The 15,826-nt window shown below is 39.8% G+C and overlaps 1 protein-coding gene across 4 annotated transcripts in view; it reads right to left on the bottom strand.

The window, feature by feature from the left end:
- Positions 1–4,826: 4,826 nt before the first annotated feature.
- The window catches only part of LOC135552038 (thyroid hormone receptor beta), a 176,212-nt gene continuing 165,212 nt past the window's right edge, over positions 4,827–15,826 (bottom strand). For all 4 annotated transcript variants that reach the window (XM_064983408.1, XM_064983407.1, XM_064983410.1 and 1 more), the window contains 2 exons: positions 14,947–15,205; positions 4,827–10,722 (listed from right to left, as the gene is read on the bottom strand). In XM_064983408.1, coding sequence (XP_064839480.1) covers positions 10,481–10,722; positions 14,947–15,205 — 501 coding nt within the window. In that variant the 3' untranslated portion in view covers positions 4,827–10,480. The remainder of the gene's footprint in view (positions 10,723–14,946; positions 15,206–15,826) is intronic.

Genomic DNA, 15,826 nt, shown 5'->3' with positions numbered 1-15,826 from the left:
GCAGTCAGGCTACCTCTGGCGAGCACATGGAGGGCTGTGCGGCCCCCCAAAGAAATGCCACCTCATACCATGACTGACCCACCGCCAAACCGGTGATTCTGGAGGATGTTGCAGGCAGCAGAACGTTCTCCACGGCGTCTCCACTCTGTCACGTCTGTCACGTCTGTCACATGTGCTCAGTGTGAACCTGCTTTCATCTGTGAAGAGCACAGGGCTCCAGTGGCGAATTTGCCAATTTTGGTGTTCTCTGGCAAATGCCAAACGTCCTGCACGGTGTTGGGCTGTAAGCACAACCCCCACCTGTGGACGTCAGGCCCTCATACCACCCTCATGGAGTCTGTTTCTGACCGTTTGAGCAGACACATGCACATTTGTGGCCTGCTGGAGGTCATTTTGCAGGGCTCTGGCAGTGCCCCTCCTGCTCCTCCTTGCACAAAGGCGGAGGTAGCGGTCCTGCTGCTGGGTTGTTGCCCTCCTACGGCCTCCTCCACATCTTCTGATGTACTGGCCTGTCTCCTGGTAGCGCCTCCATGCTCTGGACACTACGCTGACAGACACAGCAAACCTTCTTGCCGCTGCTCGCATTGATGTGTCATCCTGGATGAGCTGCACTACCTGAGCCACTTGTGTGGGTTGTAGACTCCGTCTCATGCTACCACTGGAGTGGACCTGTTGTCTATTCCATTTGCACAACAGCATGTGAAATTTATTGTCAATCAGTGTTGCTTCCTAAATGGACAGTTTGATTTCACAGAAGTGTGATTGACTTGGAGTTACATTGTGTTGTTTAAGTGTTCCCTTTATTTTTCTGAGCAGTGTATAAAACTTTTCATACCATTAGCTAGGTTTCCATCCAATTTGCAACAGATTTTCATGCTTATATTCTAAAATCTGCATAAGACAATATGCCCATTTTCCCAACAGAGATGTTTCTATCAACTTGACTTGTTGCAGATTAAAGGCTGTGCATGATGAGGTAGTGCACATAAAAATCCCTTTTGCGGTTAAATTCCCATGTCCCAGGATAAAACATACAAATCAAATAGGTTTCCATCGCATTTTCAACTCTACTGATGGTTTTGTCACAAAAAAGTGACGTTATATAGCAAATGTGCCCACTCTGGTATTGGCACGTACACGTTAGCCAACAGCTCGCAGACAGTTCTGGTAAAATCTACACGAGATTATTATCGAGTATTTTTATTTGTCAAATGGCAGTCAAGCGTTGATCATCATATCACCAGAATAAGACCCTCGATATTTATTGGAAAGAAGCATCAAGATCACCTTTCACCTTCACCACCCTTTGAAGTTGATCATTTATTTAATCTGTAGCCTAATAAACTGCTTGCTTTCCCGAAATCGTAGTGGGAAGACGATACATCATCGCGTGATAGTTATTTATATCAATATTTGCACATTAATAGCGTTTCCATAGCCATTTCTCGTATAATGAATTTTACCGACACAAAAAGATCACACCGTGTCTAGCATATTTTGTTTTGTTGTTATTTGGGAAAGTTTACTGACAAATTTGCTCTTTCCCTCGGGCCTGTCTTCTATTGGACATGTAGCCCACTTTACTCACATAGAAAGGTTGGATGGAAACCTGGTTATTGTTATAAAAATAAATCACTTTGTATTGCATTTATCTATTGATGGCAGTTCTTACACTTAATTTACTTACAGAGTTAGCTTTTAATCTTAAATTTTTAACAATTCAAGTACAAAATCTAATTCCTGAATTGAATGTAATTAATAACTGACTAGCTCGGACTCCATCCAACAGATTTTCATATGAATATTCTAGAATCCACATAAATATGCGCATTTCCCCACCAGTGGTATGTTTCTACCAAATTAACCTGTTGTAAATAAAAAATACGTGCGCGATGATGTTGTGAACACAAAGTGAACTTTTTAGCGTAAACTTTCATGTACCAAATACAAATCTAAAGGCCAGTGTGTTTCCATAGCATTTTCAACTCTTCTGATTGTCACAAAAACTGTCGCGTTAACTAGCAAATGTGCCTACTCTGGTCTTTGTACCTCGCTCTAGCCAACAGTTTGCAGTTAAAGTGCGGGAAGGCTGTGCAGGTGGTCTAATCTACATGATGAGAATGTTATGGATAAGAACAAGAATATTTCTATTTGTCATACAGCAGTGAAGCATCGATCATCATGTCATTAGAATAGGACCCTCGATATGGAAAGCAGCATCAAAACCATCACCTTGTACTTTCATCACCCTTTGAAGTTCATCATAATTTATTTCATCTGTAGCCTGAAATAAACTGCATGGCTTCCCGTGTCCTTGTTTTTATATATTATTTATTTTATTTTTTATTTTTTCCCCGAGTCGTAGTGGGAGGACCACACAACATATCATCTCGTGACTCTTCGGTATTATAGTACTTCGATATTTTCACGTAAAGGCGTTTCCACAGCCATTTTCCACATAATACATTTTAGAGACACAAAAAGATCCCACCATGAACAAGTACGAATACACCGAACCTTCCTATTTCCACCATTGTTTTTTTATATGTTATGACTTTACTGGATGGAAACGTGCTTACTAATTATGCTAAAATGACGCCATCATCCCTGGGCCTGGTACAAACTTCAACCAGCAGAGAGAAGTGTTGCTCTTTTAACCAACCGTGGACATAAGAGTTTTTTTTAATGGACATCAGATACAAGGTGAATCTTTGATCATGTAGCTGTCTGTGTCTGTCCCTTTATAGAAGATGAACCACTGATCAAAATGTTGCTTTATTTAATATTACTTCAACATAATGACTTTGTAATTCATGTTGCTCAAGTCCTGTCATCTTTAAAAAAATAAAAATATGGTATTTTTGGTGTGAATTTAAAAGGAGGAATGGTATGGTGCTACAGAGCTTTATCCCAATGTTCACCGTGATTCCACTAACTGAACCCTGACATTTGAAAACACAGCAGCAGCTTTCTCTCTCTCCCCCCTTTTCTCTCTCTCTCTCCCCCCTCCATATCTCCCTCTCTGTGTGCCACAGTCAAAATGTTAATCACTTTTCCACTTTACCTAACTGGGTCATATTGTTTTATTTCAAATAGACAAAAACAGCCTCCATTCTGTTATTCAATAGGAGCGAGTCAATAAAAAAAAGGGAATTTAGATTTTTTTAGGGTTAGTCTCTTCTGGTTTGTCTGAGGATTACTGCTATGAACATAAATATCCAGGAAGAGTGATTAAATAGAGCCAAAATAAATGTCAGAGAGGGCAAACAAATCATATTACACACAAATGCACAGAGTATACATGCACTCACATATGTCATTTGCATGTACTAATTGTATTTTTAGGATTACCTACACTTTCCCATGTGAAACATTGAATGACCTCTGACCTTTTTGAAATGGCTGAGATGAAAGTTATGACCCCTATCAAATCTGGGCTTGGTCTGAATCAACCTTAGGTTTAATACTGACCAAGGAAAAGCACTGAATTAATGATGGTTTTGAAAAGGGCAAAAAAGGGCCTTGGCAATGTGTACAAGATCTTAATTTGATCCCCTGTGGTTGCAGGAAATGTCCTGCAGAACAGGAAATGCAAACTTTTAGTGTATTCAACATTTTAAAAAGGCTTCTAAAGTCTGTTATTTCCACTTTAAAATGTCAGACTTGATTTGCCCAAACCAAAAATGTATCAATCCTGACAAAAATGTCCATTAATTATCATTCCTGCTGTGAGAAACGGATCAAATTAAGATACCACACCTGTAGCACTTCAGTTTAATTGTAGAGAGAGGCTTTTAGGGGCTATGACCCTTTCATGGATGGTGGGGCGTTTGCACAATTATCACATTGTGTCACGATCGTCGTATTGAGGAGACCAAAGTGCGGCGTGGTGTGAATGCATGATTTAATGAAAGACGACCGTGACTGCTATAGAAACACTGTGCTAACATGCAACATAGACAATAACCCACCATCCACAATACAAAACAGGCTACCTAAATATGGTTCCCAATCAGAGAAAACGACAAACACCTGCCACTGATTTAGAACCATATCAGGCCAAAACACATAGAAATAGACAAACTAGATATACAACATAGAATGCACACTCATATCACACCCTGACCAAACAAAACATAAAAACAAACAATGCAAATAATGGTCAGAGTGTGACACATTGACTCATAAACTGAATTATCATTCAACATTATCTTCACTACAATATCATGATCAGTAAATGATAGATCTGACTTTCGAAAACGTAATACAAGGATTGTGTGTGTGTGTTATGGGTTTCGGTTTCTGTCTATTTCGAGGTTGGTTAGCGTGTTAGCTGAAGTAGCACTGATTGCTGTCACCTCGTTGGTCAGTATGTGTTACACCTGCGCTGGCAAGTCATCCCGTTCGTCAGGATGTGTTTCACATGTGCTGGTCCAGCAGGCATTTAATATCTGCTGGCCCAGTGCATCAGCTGGAGAGATGTTGGGAAAGCTACACCTCACGTTAGCGCTTCTACTTTAGTTAGCCAGGAAGAAGCTGGAGTTTTGTGTTATCCCGTGTTTGTTTTACTCAGTATTTGTTTTACTCCATATCCTAAATTGGTGTTTTTCCCCTGTTAGTTTGTCTTCCCTGAGGTAAATTTAGTGGGCACTCATGGTGGGTTTCTTTTTGAAACCCCTTTTTAGTTGCTTGCTGTCTTTCAGAACCCCTTTTTGTTTTGGTTGTCTTAGTGATTTTTGTTAGTTTCCTTTCATGAGTGATGACATTTTGAGGTTGTCCTTTGGGAACGTGTGATATTTTACAAACAATAAAAGCACTTCATGACATTTTCTCAAAACCATCTTTATTCTCAACATCCAATTCACATTAAGTGCAAACATCGTCATAATCATGAGAATCCAAATTCATAATTATCTCTATTTTTTTTGTGCAACTTGTCTTTTCTTCCAGGGCACCCAAGTCAAAGCACTCTGTCCAAAACATGTCATATTCAGACTCATTCTCATTCAATTACACTTACATCACACACTAATTTCATCCTCTCCAAAGACTTGTCGTCCAATATTCCAGATATCATTGATAAATGTTTACTACATCATGAACAACAAATTGTTGGTATTTATCTGCTTAGACAATAAGACATGAAAACACAAGTAAATCATTCTGGGTTATTATTTTAACAGTGAGTGGATTTGCTTGGCTGATGTTGGTGATGCTGTCAGAAAAGGAGCTGGTCTTGCGTTAATAAATTCTTTATTTAAATTGTCCAGCCCAATTTTGCAGTATGTATTGTATTTTCCCCTGACAGTATATATAGAGTTCAGAGGAGGCTGGTGAGGGGAGGACAGTTCATGATAATGAATGTGAATAATGAGTAGATGGAATGGTATAAAAAAACATTGAAACCAGATGTTTGATGTGTTTGAGACTATTCCATTGATTTTGTTCCACCCATTACTATGAGCCTGTCTTCCCCATTTAACATGCCACCAGCCACCACTGATAGAGTTCCATACATTAACCAACTGATATTTTGTCAAGGTGAAACTAACACTGCAATCTGTCTATGAATCTTATAGTTCATGAAGTTCACATAGTTATATCTAAACAAATGTAAAACAGTATGTCGTTGTGGTTTGCAAATGAAATTGAGGGAAAGATTGTTTTTCCCCCGTTATTTACGTAAAACAGTAACATTTTCATAATATGCTTTACAATATCTGTAAAAAATGATGCAGTCTGAAAATATACATCCTTTTATCCTCTATAGTAACTGTAAAATAGCTTCTTTGTTTGTTGTTATTGGTTTGTAACTGAGTTAAGAGTGACCACTCTTACGAGAGATAATACCACACGGGCGCTTTAAGAAGTATCTTGTGGAATAAGGTGACATTCGGCAGAGTGCATGTTTGAGATTGACTACAGATGACTACAAATCACTTTGCATCGCAAATAACTACTCATTCTATGATCAAGATGAGCCATTCTGTGCAGCCATTGCCTTTTTCAAACGGATAGCATCAAATATTCTGATTGTCACGACTCATTCTAGGGCCACTGACTTAGCCTGTGTCCCAGTTCAACTTGTGAACCAAGAAGTAATTGGACCCTGCGCCACTTCCTGTTTACAATTTCCCGTCTGTTTCTCTCTGATTGTCTGTGCATTGTTAACTGTGCAGTTTGTGTGAGTTGTGAGGTCCTAGTCATTCAAACACTGCAAAGTCTATTGCTTTATGAAAGGCATCACATTTACAGAGAAAACACAAGCTGCTTTGAGGAGTAGTTTGAAGCTTGGATAGTAATGCATGTATTTTGACACAAAGCTGCATTTTTTTTGCAGTTGCAAACAAACCACAATATCATATTTTTTCCCCCCAAGAAAAATACAACCAAAATAAAGAGGAAAAATGAGCAAGAGCTGAAGAGTTTTTCAATCTGTCATCTCTTTCTCTGTATCTTTGATTTATTGTTATTGTTTTCATTAAATTCACATGGCAGCTTAGGGGTGTAATGGTTTACCAAACCCATGGTTCAGTTGGTATTGTGGTTTTGGGATCACGATTCGGTTCGGTTTTTGGTACAGCGGGAAAATGAAATGCCAACCGTTTTTGTAGTAAATGTTTGTTTATTTAATAAAATACAAAGTGTTGGTATTCCTGAATCCATATATGATCATGAGTCATATAACGCCTGATGAGAGCACCATCAGGAATAACAAACACTTTGTATTTTCTTAAATGAAAACGCGATTAACTCATCAACAACACTAAAATAAAGTGCAATATGCGTATTAAATCAATATGCAAACATGGCTCAGACATTGTATTTAGTGTTTTCTTACAAAGAGAAAAAGATGCACACTTGTGTGACTCTCATAAAGGGAGCGTGTCTGTAACAGGGGTGGCAGGGTAGCCTAGTGGTGAGAGCATTGGACTAGTAACCGGAAGGTTGCAAGTTCAAACCTGTCGTTCTGCCCCTGAACAGGCAGTTAACCCACTGTTCCTAGGCCGTCATTGAAAATAAGAATTTGTTCTTAACTGACTTGCCTAGTTAAATAAATAAAATAAAAACTAATAAAAAACTGGGTACTTCTCATTCTGAACTCCAGGGTAATGTTATAGCCTCTCTGTAGCACTGGAGGTCCATCCATCTGTAGTAAGCACAGTACAGGATGCACTTGCCAATTCATTGACAATGTTGACTTTAGCTTGCTTATATAAAGTGGATACTACCTGTTTGAGATTTAAGATTTACATGTTGATTACAGGGTGCACATAGGCTCTAGTTGTTTTAATGGAAAAACCTGAAATGTTTTTTTTGCAGCTCAAATTTACTCGAGTCATACAATGCAGTTAATGGCCTTGCCTATCGGCCTAGTGTTTCATTGTTTTAATATATTTATTTGGGTCCACAATGCGGACCGAACCGTGCTCCCTGTACCGATTCGATACGTGTACCGTTACACCCCGAGTGGCAGCGATTCTCTCCTCTGTGGTCAACATAGGACGGGTTTGACCCCAGACTCCACCCACATGTCATTCATACAGGCATGAATCAGCCAATAAGCAAGTATCATAGGACCCACCAGTCCTTATAGGAGGGAGCATCATCACCATCATTACATACAGTAACTCTCATGTTGAGATTATAATATAACGCATGAACATCTATGAGTCAATAGTTCCCATGGGGTCTTGTGGGACAACAGGAGGAGGTTCTGCCTGCATCACAGCTCACAGTGTCTGTCTGGTCTGTCCATCTGGTCTGTCCGTCTGCAGCTCAGGAACTAGACTATTTCAATAACGTTCTGTTTCATGATGCGAGTCTACATTCTACAGCTTGAATGAGAGCCGGAAGCATGTTCTAGAAGAATGCTCTAAAAGAAGTCACTGATAGCCAATCAGGTCAGGTTAGAACATGGATCCTGGTTCATGGGAAACGATCCAATACAGTTGAATGAATTAGCTATTTGTTTGGCACTGCATGAGTAGCATCATTCAAAAAATAGATCGTTATAGAACAGCTTCAGTCTTTTTGCTGACTTCATGTCAAATTGTGCTTTTATATCTGTCCTGATCGTTTAGGTTTAACACAGAAGAGGAGCTTGTGGTGGGAATCCTATAAATATAATTAGAATAAGAATAGCTGCAGGTCCACCCATCCCATTACAGAACATTTACTTGAATGGGAATGCCTGTTCTACTATTTCTATTTCTATGGTGTGAAGGATGTGAGTACAGTCAAGAGTGTATTTGAATGTTGCAGGATGGCAGCACTGAGCAGGTATAGATATACAGTTGAAGTTGTAAATATACATACACCTCAGCCAAATACATTTAAACTCGGTTTTTCACAATTCCTGACATTTAATCCTAGTAACAATTCCCTGTCTTAAGTCAGTTAGGATCACCACTTTATTTTAAGAATCTGAAATGTCAGAATAATAGTAGAGAGAATGATTTATTTCAGCTTTTATTTCTTTCATCACATTCCCAGTGGGTCAGAAGTTTACATACTCTCAATTCGTATTTGGTAGCATTGCCTTGACATTTTTTAACTTGGGTCAAACATTTCGGGTGGCCTTCCACACGCTTCCCACAATAAGTTGGGTGAATTTTGTCCCATTCCTCCTGACAGAGCTGTGTAACTGAGTCATGTTTATAGGCCTCCTTGCTCGCACATGCCTTTTCAGTTCTGCCCACAAATTTTCTAAAGGATTGAGGTCAGGACTTTGTGATGGCCAATCCAATACCTTGAATTTGTTGTCCTTAAGCCATTTTGCCAAAACCTTGGATGTATGCTTGGGGTCATTGTCCATTTGGAAGACCCATTTGCGACCAAGCTTGAACTTCCTGACTGATGTCTTGAGATGTTGCTTCAATATATCCACGTAATTTCCCTCCCTCATGATGCCATTTTGTGAAGTGCACCAGTCCCTCCTGCAGCAAATCACCCCCACAACATGATGCTGCCACCCCCGTGCTTCAAGGTTGGGATGGCGTTCTTCAGCTTGCAAGCTTCTGCCCTTTTCCTCCAAACATAACAATGATAATTACGGCCAAACAGTTTAATTTTTGATTCATCAGACCAGAGGACATTTCTCCAAAAAGTATGATATTTATCCCCGTGTGCAGTTGCAAACCACCATTTTTTATGCCGGTTTTGGAGCAGTGGCTTCTTCCTTGCTGAGCGGCCTTTTAGGTTATGTCGATATAGGACTTGTTTACTGTGGATATAGATACTTTTTTACCTGTTTCCTCCAGCATCTTCACAAGGTCCTTTGCTGTTCTTCCGGGATTGATTTGCACTTTTCGCACCAAAGTATGTCCATCTCTAGGAGACAGAACGTGTGTCCTTCCTGAGCGGTATGATGGCTGCAAGGTCCCATGGTGTTTATACGTGCCTACTATTGTTTGTACAGATGAACCTTTTGGAAATTGCTCCCAAGGATGAACCAGACTTGTGGAGGTCCACCATTTTTTTCCTGAGGGCTTGGCTGATATCTTTTGATTTTCCAATGATGTCAAGCAAAGAGGCACTGAGTTTGAAGGTAGGCCTTGATATACATCCACAGGTACACCTCCAATTGACTCAAATGATGTCAATTAGCCTATCAGAAGCTTATAAAGCCATTACATAATTTTCTAGAATTTTCCAAGCTGTTTAAAGTCACAGTCAATATAGTGTATGTAAACTTCTGACCCACTGGAATTGTGATATAGTGAATTATAAGTGAAATAATCTGTCTGTAAACAATTGCTGGAAAAATTACTTGTGTCATGCACAAGGTAGATGTCCTAACCGACTTGCCAAAACTATAGTTTGTTAAACAATACATTTGTGGAGTGGTTGAAAAACAAGTTTTAATGTCTCCAACCTAAGTGTATGTAAACTTCCGACTTCAACTGTAGCTCTCACAGAACACCAGCACCAGAAGGACACCTGTATGAAAGCTACTCCACATCCCTTGACTGGGGAAGTATCGTAGGAAGAGAATGCAAAATGGAAGGGAATAATGCTGGTTAGCTGGCTTCTGCTGTCTGTCACTGACCTTCTCAGTGTTGGTGGAGTCAGCATTCGGTATTAAAATGGACTAAGATTAAACACTACGCGTTGCATGGTTTGTATGACTGACTGAACAAGCACTGTCAACGACAGAAATTAGACTGTACAATTAACACACAAAAAACATATAGAGAAGTAACTGAGAAGTGAAACATTTACAAAATAAAAACCAAAAGAAAATGCTATTCACATGTACCCGCATCATAAGGGATGGTTCCATCCATAAGAACGAGGCTGAGAAGCTAGGCTACACATAAGGTATGGAATGAAGTGACTCAGTAGTGCTAATGAGAGTTCCAACAACGTGTCCCAAGACGCCTAAAGCCAGTCTGAGGCCCACTGTCGTAGCCCCGGGCCAGGCGCCCACGCACACTCTGACACACACCTCGGCAGGGTGTGTGGGCCTGTCTGTCCGTCAATCCTCAAAAACCTCTAGGAAGAGTGGGGGGAAGAGTTCGTTGGGGCACTCCACCTTCATATGCAGGAAGCGGGAGGCGTGGCACGCCCCGATCATCCGCAGGTCCGTCACCTTCATCAGCAGCTTGGGCCAGAATTGCGCCACCTTGTGTTTGCGGTAGTTGATGTAATGTTCAAAGGCCAGAAGGAACTCCTCCTGACAGCGCTCAATACGCTCCACGCTGGTCAGCCCCGGACGGTCTGGGGAGGGAGGGAGAGATAGACAGAAAGGAGAAAAGGATGAATATGGATGAGTTTCATCCTGTACTGTATATTACTACTGTCACGTAGATAGAACAATTCTATACTAATTAAACCCAAATCTACAAACACGATCTCACTGGAGATAGAGACTATAACTCAACACTTGTATTAATTGAATATCCTGTAATCGGTCACTGGCTTGTTTCATTAGCACTACTAAGTCACTCCAGGGGTTGCATGTGTGATAGATTTACAGAACAACCGATTAATACAAGTATTGAGTTTTGAGTAAGTATGCTACAGAATTATTCGAACAAATACCAGATAGGCTCACGTTTGCCATTGATTTCACAACTATAAAAGTCAATGCAGACGATCTGTGCCTGTGGATATAATAGGAGATCGATGGCTTCACAGAACAGAGTGGCATCATCTTAGAGATGGAGGGAGGGAGATGTGTGGACCCTGCACAAAGTTATTGATTTTGAACGTCAAACCCCCGGACGGCCATTGTAGTCTCATCATTAGATGGTTTCCTTTCCGAGGGTGGGCTCTGTAATCCCTTATAATCACTACGTGAAAGATTGGCCTAATGGGTTTAAACAGACCTCTGGTGGAAGTTAACAGCAGTATTGACGTGTGACTGACTGTGGTTAATCACACATGAAAACAGGCCGGCACACACTGACTTACTGGCTTTACCGACTGTTTCATTGCTTACTGACTGTTTTGCTGCAGGTCTCACAGGGGGGGTTCTCCCATCTCCACAGAGGAACTCTGAAGCTCTGTCAGATTGACCATCGGGTTCTTAGTCACCTCCCTGACCAAGGCACTTCTCCCCCGATTGCTCAGTTTGGCTGGGCGGCCAGCTCTAGGTATTGTCTTGGTGGTTCCACTGTGTTTTTGGGGACCTTCAATTCTGCTGAATTTTTTTGGTACCCTTCCTCATATCTGTGCCTTGACACAATCCTGTCTCGAAGCTCTACGGACAATTCCTTTGACCTCATGGCTTGGTTTTTGCTCTAACATGCACTGTCAACTGTGTGACCTTATATAGACAGGTGTGTGCCTTTCCAAATCATGTCCATTCAATTGACTTTACCACAGGTGGACTCCAATCAAGTTGTAGAAACATCTCAAGGATGATCAATGGAAACAGGATGCACCTGAGCTCAATTTCGAGTCTCATAGCAAAGGGTGTGAATACTTATGTGAATAAGGTAATTCTGTTTTATTTTTTTAAATATACATATGCAAAAAAATCTAAAAAACGGTTTTCACATTGACATTATGGGGCATTGTGTGTAGATTGATGAGAAAAAGAAAAAAAAACAATTTCATACATTTTAGAATAAGGCTGTAATGTAACAAAATGTGCAAAAAGTCAAGAGTCTGAATACTTTCCGAATGCATTGTAAATATTTTGTCTTGCCCATTCATCCTCTGAATGGCACACATACACAATGCATGTTTCAATCGTCTCAAGGCTTAAAAATCCTCATTTAACCTACAACTGGGTTCACCTTTTCAGTCTACAGTATCTCATGGAAAGCGCATGTGTTCCTAATGTTTTGTACACTAATTGTATATATTATACATATACATTTATTGTGTACAATTGAAGTGTATATCATAAAGAATACACATCTATAAGCACATCCATGTGTGTTCATAGATGTGTAATGTAAGTTTCATGATATACCGTTGTCATGACACTAGCCCTTTCAGTGAATTGGCTATCAGAGATGTGAACCACCCCCCCCCTCTTGTTAAGGGGAGGGGCACTTTTACTGCTTTACAACCAGTCGTAGTTTCCTTTTAGAGACTTGTCTCACTGACCATGCCGTATGGGAGAGAGAGGGACACAGTAGAACAAAGGAACTCTCCCGCCAATGTAACGGCGTTCTTATTTTGTTGAAGGAGAGTCGGACCGAAATGCAGCGTGTAAGTTACTCATGTTTATTAGGAAGACAAACGAACGAACTATACACGAATAACTAATAAATACAAAAACAACAAACAGAACGTGAAACCTATTACAGCCTGACTGGTGCACACTACACAGAGACAGGAACAATCACCCACGAAATACAAAGCGAAAACCAGGCTACCTAAATACGGTTCCCAATCAGCGACAACGAGAATCACCTGACTCTGATTGAGAACCGCATCAGGCAGCCAACCTATTAACACACACACACCCCTAATCAGCTACAATCCCAAACACTACAAACCCCAATATGAAACTACAATACATAATAAACCCATGTCACACCCTGGTCTGACTAACTAATCAACTAAAACACAAAATACTAAGACCAAGGCGTGACAGCCAAATTCTACTACATCTCAGAATTTGAGAATTGAACAATATTCCTATTTTGGAGAATGTGTAAGCAGTCAGTGGAGAAGCCAGATATGAACTGGTCCATTTTGTTTCATGTTTGTGACCTCATGAAATACAATACAGCCACATTACACAAACTCTGTTTCTATAGGTTTCTCAGTTATGCGGCTTGCATCTAATTCTTGTATAAAATGTAAAGATTAAACTATTTGCAAAATTATGTAATATGATGTTAACCTTTAAAATGAGAGAATTGGCCTTCATTGTAAAGTTTAACTAAGTCAGTAGCCACACCCAAATGAATAGACATTGGTTGGAAATGATGAACCAACCCCTTTTCCATTTTTGAATAAAAACCTCCGTGACGAAAAGTTAACTCAGTTCCAAATTCCTTGAGGACTTGTCCTCACGTTTAAAAGGGCTAATTCTAATTTCAAATCTACAGACCAGGAAACGTGAGAGCTTGCTCCATACCTGAAATGGTATGAAATCTGAACTATTGCCCACCTAACGAAGAAGTGCATACTAAACTAGCATATATCAGACTGCAGCTGAACATATGTGCAAATCTAGTACGAGAACACTGACTGACGAGGAAGCATCTCCAGATTGAGATGAACCTTTCAGACCACGTGAACCTATCACCCGACGACCCGGGAAGAATCTACAAAGGTCAATGGCGACCTCAACTGGGCAAACCAGCCTCACATCATCAGCTCAACTATTGAAGCCAGCTTCATGTAAATACAATGCATTGCTTTTCCGAATGAGCGATCGTTGGCATATGTGGCATATGTATTTATGTGAGAATAGCTTCCCAGGTCCGATAGAAACCCCCCTTCTATTTTCTCTGAATCTATTGTGTTATAACCAAACTGTTTTTGTTTAGTCCACTTGGGGTGGTATTTACTGTATAATGTTATTATGTATTGTATATTCTTTAATTGTTTAATTAGTTAGTAAATAAATAATTGAGGCAATTGTTGTATGGGTGATTCATAGTAAAGGCTAGGTTCGTGCAGATAGCCAATAATTTTACGACATTTGGAATGAGAACTGATGAGGTAATAATTCATTAATTAAAGACTGATCAGATACTAAAATATCTGAAGAGATATATTCGGAAAATTATAACTTTGTAATCTGAACATTTTCTGTGGTGCCCCGACTTCCTCGTTAATTAAAGTTTACATGATTAGTTTAATCACGTAACAATAATTACATATAGAGAATTGATTTGATAAAATAACAGTCTTCACATTTAATGACAAGTCTGAGACAGGACACCGTTAATGTAAAAATGTCTAGAATTACATACACATGGGACAGGGGTTAATATGGCGTGTTGTTCGACCAATCCTCTATCTGTTTGAACTCAGGGGCCTGCCGCTCTCTTTCTGTCTCACCTACAATGTATTCTACTTCCTACCTAATCTACTTTTAATGTACTTGTCATCATGCCAACTAGTTCAACATTGAAATGGCAGGTCATGCCAAATTAAAATGAACAACAACACGATATAGAATATTAAAGAACACTCGTTTGAAAGTTTTGGAAGACTCTAATAGTTACGTTTAATTTCACCCAGTTTTTTTTAAAGGGGCACCTTTTAAAGGATATCTTTGAAATAACTATCTGTAAAAAAATAGATATCTTCTATATTGTCAGCTTACAAGTGGGTAAAACTGCTGCTGGACTGTGGCCCCTCAGTTTCAATGGCCATGACCCCATTGCCCTTTAAAACGCTTTTGGAAGGTGACAAAACCCAAAACCCATAAGCCTGCGTCTAGCGAAAACAAGGGTCCGGATGTCTGGTAGTGTGGTAACGCAACAGGTGTGTGTGTGGGCCGGCAAGCATGTATCTTTCTCTCACCGGAGGACAGGAGGATGACGGCCTGTAGCAGAGCGACCTCAGAGTCGTCCAGGTGGAACGACGACAGCGACACGCCCAAATCAAAGATGGCATCCGACACCACACCCAGGCCTCCGTTCTTCAGCTGGCCGCGGGTCACGGCCATCTCCCCGTTAAGTGTCAGCGTCTCGCTCTCGGGGTCATAGCGAACGGCCGCCCGTAAAGACATGATCTCCATGCAGCAGCCTTTCAATAGGATAATCTGGTCTTCACAAGGCAGCTGGGAGGAGAGAGACAAACACAGAAAGCAAACATTGTTATTGATTTTTTATTGATTTATTTGCATACGAACGATGAACGACTGATGTGATTGTAAGAATTAAAAGGAGCATGTGCAGGAGAAGTCAAAAGTCCAGAAATGATATTAGAACATTTATGTTGACATATATTAGTAGTGTTAGCATTTATTACAAACTGAACATCCCATACTAAATGCTTTTTTCCTTTGCTATTTTTGAAATGAATTTGAATTTCAGTTTAGTTTAAAATATTATTAATAATGTTGATTTAGTTTAGTTTACATGTTGAGACCATTTCTATTTCAGTTTTAGTATTAGTGAGTTTTTAAGGTATTTCATCATTTTTTAATATGAAAGACAAGTAGAAATATAGCACTAAGCCAAAACATAATTGACACAATTTCTATTTAACTATAAACTAAATAGTGAATTAATTTTACATTTAAAATGTTCTCTCATTTTAGTTTATATTTGTGTAAAATTGCTTATGTTGAGTTTTAAACTTGAGTTTGTTTCCGTTTAAGTTATAGTGTTTTAGAACCAATATATTTATTGACATTCTCTATGATAAGCAGGCGATCAATCATAAGAAAAGAGAACTC

Source organism: Oncorhynchus masou, chromosome 13, assembly GCF_036934945.1.
Source record: "Oncorhynchus masou masou isolate Uvic2021 chromosome 13, UVic_Omas_1.1, whole genome shotgun sequence".
In the NCBI taxonomy this organism is placed as follows: Eukaryota; Metazoa; Chordata; class Actinopteri; order Salmoniformes; family Salmonidae; genus Oncorhynchus; species Oncorhynchus masou.
The sequence above is the reverse complement of the archived record's forward strand: the minus strand, read 5'-3'. Positions and strand labels throughout refer to the sequence as shown.